This window comes from Amphimedon queenslandica, unplaced genomic scaffold, assembly GCF_000090795.2.
Source record: "Amphimedon queenslandica unplaced genomic scaffold, v1.1 AMPQUscaffold_13152, whole genome shotgun sequence".
In the NCBI taxonomy this organism is placed as follows: domain Eukaryota; kingdom Metazoa; phylum Porifera; class Demospongiae; order Haplosclerida; family Niphatidae; genus Amphimedon; species Amphimedon queenslandica.
Window position 1 is genome coordinate 97,865 of NW_003546612.1, and position 4,402 is coordinate 102,266.

Consider the following 4,402-nt stretch of genomic DNA (forward strand, 5'->3'; position numbering starts at 1 on the left):
ATACTCATCATTACAGCTATAAACCACCTCAGCTCCATATGCGAATATATCCCCAAACCTTCTCCATTAGTGGGTGTACCTGGATCACTACAGTTGACTATAATACAAGAAGGCATCATATTACTCCATGTACCATTAGATAGGCAGGTAATTGAGCTTTCTCCTGTTAGATTGTACCCAGTGTTACAAGTGTATGATAAAACTGAATTGTAGTTAAAAGTGTCACCAGTTCTTTGTCCATTAGAGGGATTACCAGGATCAATACAATCAGGATAGCAATAAGGAGCTGAACCATTCCATAAACCGGTAGATAAGCATGACAGAGTGTCAGCTCCTGATATAGAGTATTCACTAATACACTGATAAGACACTACTGAGCTATAAGTATATACACTACTGCTCTTGCTGCCATTAATAGGTGTACCAGGATCACCACAATTAACTGGAGGACAGGAAGGTACTGATGCACTCCATGAACCATCAGCTAAACAAGTGAGTGAGGTGGCTCCTGTTAAATTATACCCAACAGAACAATTGTAAGTTACTACTGAATTGTACGTAAAAGTTCCTCCTTGAAGCATCCCATTAGTAGGTTCACCTGGATCACTACAATTAACAATATCACATGAAGGAACTGATGCATCCCATAAACCATTGGATAGACAAGTGAGAGAGGTGGCTCCTGTTATAGTATATCCAGTATCACATAAGTACAATACTGTAGAATTGAAAGTAAAAACTGTTCCATTTCTAGTTCCATTGGTAGGAGTACCAGGATCACCACAATTAACTGGATTACAGGTAGGTGCTGTATCATTCCATGAACCATTGAGGAGACAAATGAGAGAGACTGGTCCAGATAAAAAGTAACCAGAACTACACTGGAAAAAGACAACTGAGTTATAAGTATACACACTGCTGCTCTTGTTCCCATTGGTGGGTATACCAGGATCACCACAATTAACTGGAGGACAGGAAGGTACTGGTGCACTCCACAGGCCAGTAGCTAAGCAAGTAATAGAGGCAGCTCCTGTTAAATTGTATCCAGTATTGCAACTGTAAGAAACTGTTGAATTGTAATAGATATCCATTCCATTTCTAGTTCCATTGGTGGGTGTACCAGGATCAGTACAATTAATTATCACACAGTTTGGTAGTGTATTGTTCCAATTACCATTAGCTGTACATTCAATAGATGAGTCACCTGATAGTTGATATCCTTCATTACAATGATACTGTACTGTAGACTGATAAGTGAATACATTATCATTAGTATATCCATTAGCTGGTTCACCAGGATTACTACAGTAACAGGATGGAGTTGGTAAAGACCATGATGCATTCAGTAGACATGATATAGTATCATTTCCATTAATATTAAATCCAGTACTACAATTGTATTGAACTCTAGCTCCATACTGTGTATCACCATCCAATTGAGAGTGTGAAGCATTAAGAACTGATGGTGGAGTACCACAGTCAACTACAACTGTTCGGATTAATTAATTAAAAGAAGCAACAAGAATATATACTTACCAACATCAGCTTCAGCATGTAATACATTCCTTTCAATAAAGTTTCCTGAATTACAAGTTAGTGTAGTGGTTGCAGCTGGGCTTTCTGAAACACAAGCACCTATAAAGAACCAGCTATATCTTCTTCTCCCAATGATAGGTAGTGCATTAGCATTGGTATATAGGTATGCCCCAATGAGGCTTCCTTTGCGTATACCAACTGCTGGACTAAATGGAGTTGTATCTAATGTAGCTCTTTTTTTACGTCGATCTATAATAAAAGAACATGTTTGACACAATTAGACTATTGATTAAACTTAATAAAAACATGCTAAAATTATAAAACTTGACTAAGGTCTATTTTGTTTGATTTGCTTACTATTGCTGTGGGTATAAGTATAGTGTTGTATTGTAGCAGAGTCCTATTGAACAAGTGGAAATGCATAATTTAAACATGTAATTGTTTAATTTACCTTTTCATAGGTATTTGAACCAACTTTCTTCCATATAGCCAAAGTGACATTATAAGTTGAGCCACTGTTTAAGCCACTAGTAGGAAAAGAGATGTTATAATCGTCAAATGATCCAGAGCAAGTTGCTGGGCTAAGAGTACTGAGGAACCACTTTCCTCCAGGATTCGATTCAACATTATAAAGGAAGGACTCATCTCCAACCTTACAAGACAAAACACCTAAAAACAGACCACAATCACTGCATCAATCTCTATAGGCACCCACTTGTAAATGTAAGAAAAAGTAGCAACATTCTGAGCATCTTTGCAGAAAAAAGGGTGTAACTGTCCTTGGACTAACCAAATTCATGGATGCATCAGATATACATTTGTGCCTTGATCATATCATAATTCATTAGCCAACCACAAAATAAAAATCTATTTGAGCACACTCAGTTGAATTGTAATTGTAAAAAAGTATACATAATGAAAAAATAATGAGTCATAGATCTAGTCTACATTACAAAAATAAAAACAAGCAGCTTTGAAAATAACTAAATGTCATAGGAGTAATGCATTACATGAATATTCAAATAGATATTACTTATAAAGCAGTGTCCATTGTATCAGAGTAGCAGCGTTGTATTTCTGGATACATATTCTCTCCAGCTTTGAGAGTACCTCCAAGAGACCCAGCCTGAGGATGAGAGGATAAAGCAGACTCTGGTATTGTCAGTATATTCTTGTTTGGTTGAAGGAGTGATACCATGATCTTATGAAAGTTTGGACGCTCACTAGCTACTGGATGCCTAGTATTAAACACAATATACAATTACACTAGTATCCAGTGATGCATACCAGCAAGATATCATAAGACTGTATATTGCTTCAGGACAACCAGGAGGAGGAGGCAACCTCTCATTAGAGCAGATCTTTTCCAGTGCCTATTAACAACAATATATGATAGGTGTAGTATTCATTACTTACAGATATGTTACTGTCACTCTCATAAGGTTTGCGTCCAATGCTCCATATCTCATACATTAGACATCCATAGCTCCATACATCACTGGCTGTAGAATATTTCCTATAATTAAGAGCTTCAGGTGCTGTCCACTTCACTGGAATTATAGCTCCTTTGTGAGACACGTAATAGTTCTCATCCTCAAGATCACGTGATAAACCAAAGTCTATAATCTATCAAGATATTAACACTGATAGCAAAATATTCTATTGGTCTATCTGCATTTTAAAATGTGATAAAAATTGAGGGTGATTTTAGTGTCAATTTTGAAAAAACCATGGACCACAGCCTTGGGCATTTTTAAGAAATTGGCATATTTTTAAAATTGGCCATAGCTCAAATAATTGAAGTCTGAATTGGTCAAACTTTCTACATAGCATAAAAACATTTATATGCATCAGAAAATGTAATAACATTGATTAATTGATAATCTTTACCTTGCAAATATTATCAGCAGATACAAGAATGTTTCTTGCTGCTAAGTCACGATGAACAAATCCTTTGCTGGACAAGTAAGTCATTCCTAGACACACTTGCTGACAGAAACTTAAAAGAAGTGCAGGAGTATCATGATGAACCAGTTCACCAGGACTAAAGTGATATATTGATTAAAGTATTTTATAAATCTATTGATTACTTTGTTATCATTTTTTGCAGTAAGTGATCAAGATCACCTTTAGACATATACTCAATCACAATCATGGGCTGCACAAAATGAGTATAAAAACAAAAAGCTGATCAGCTATACTTACATGTTCATCATCACTGACTACTCCATGTAGTTTAATGACATTATCATGAGTGAATTGACTCAAGATAGCAGCTTCCTGTAAGAACTTGATCTTCTCTTGTTCACTTGCTCCATCTTGTAACATCTTAACTGCTACATCAATGGTATCTCTATTAGGTTTCTTCCACTGTCCCTTACACACATTACCAAACTGACCAGATCCTAGTGAGCTGGTTAATCTTGGATTCAAAATCAAGTCAATTTAAAAGCATTATAAATTAGTTATGATACCTCAAGCTTTCAAATTGAATCAGTACAGATTTTGACTTTCTTATTTGAGCAATTATTTTAATCCTATTATTTGCAGGCTCATAAAAAGGTATTCTAACATCCTAAAGAGAATTAAAAAATATTATTTAAATTTAGAGTCATTTCTTACTTCTTTCTTTATGTAAGATTCATTGTTCGACATCTTGAAAACAGAGGAATGGCCTTTAACTTGAGAATATGATTCATTTGTGGACATATTAAAATCTTCATTACTACTAGCTATCTAGTATCATTACCAAATAAAAATTAAAGTCTGTTAATAGTTACTATTTACCGCATCACTTGATACAGGAAGAGTTAGTGAGCATTCAATTTCAGTAGCTAATACATAATTGCCAGCTGAGCTTATAACA

The 4,402-nt window shown here is 35.4% G+C and overlaps 2 protein-coding genes across 2 annotated transcripts in view; both read right to left on the reverse strand.

Moving 5' to 3' along the window:
- LOC100641648 (CUB and sushi domain-containing protein 3-like) overlaps positions 1–2,310 on the reverse strand; it is a 4,995-nt gene extending 2,685 nt beyond the window's left edge. The window contains exons 1-5 of the mRNA XM_020000805.1: positions 2,252–2,310; positions 1,988–2,205; positions 1,894–1,936; positions 1,537–1,785; positions 5–1,489 (exon numbers count right to left, since the gene is read on the reverse strand). Coding sequence (XP_019856364.1) covers positions 5–1,489; positions 1,537–1,785; positions 1,894–1,936; positions 1,988–2,205; positions 2,252–2,288 — 2,032 coding nt within the window. The 5' untranslated portion in view covers positions 2,289–2,310. The remainder of the gene's footprint in view (positions 1–4; positions 1,490–1,536; positions 1,786–1,893; positions 1,937–1,987; positions 2,206–2,251) is intronic.
- Positions 2,311–2,451: 141 nt separating this feature from the next.
- LOC109584902 (ephrin type-A receptor 4a-like) lies at positions 2,452–4,396 on the reverse strand. The gene is made up of 9 exons (XM_020000812.1): positions 4,324–4,396; positions 4,159–4,272; positions 4,011–4,111; positions 3,742–3,958; positions 3,627–3,694; positions 3,427–3,580; positions 2,953–3,162; positions 2,824–2,909; positions 2,452–2,774 (listed from the first exon to the last, which is right to left on the reverse strand). Exons 2-9 carry the CDS (start codon positions 4,243–4,245, stop codon positions 2,570–2,572), a joined length of 1,128 nt encoding a protein of 375 aa, XP_019856371.1. The 5' UTR covers positions 4,246–4,272; positions 4,324–4,396; the 3' UTR covers positions 2,452–2,569.
- Between the last annotated feature and the right edge of the window lie 6 nt (positions 4,397–4,402).

Bases quoted from the DNA above. Each gene is read 5' to 3' on its own strand.
- LOC109584902 (XM_020000812.1), bottom strand. From the start codon at position 4,245: ATGTCCACAAATGAATCATATTCTCAAGTTAAAGGCCATTCCTCTGTT. The intron at 3,163-3,426 runs GTAAAGATTATC...ATATCTTGATAG, and splicing joins CTGCTGATAATATTTGCAAG to ATTATAGACTTTGGTTTATC. The intron at 2,775-2,823 runs GTATGCATCACT...GTTTAATACTAG, and splicing joins AGTCTTATGATATCTTGCTG to GCATCCAGTAGCTAGTGAGC.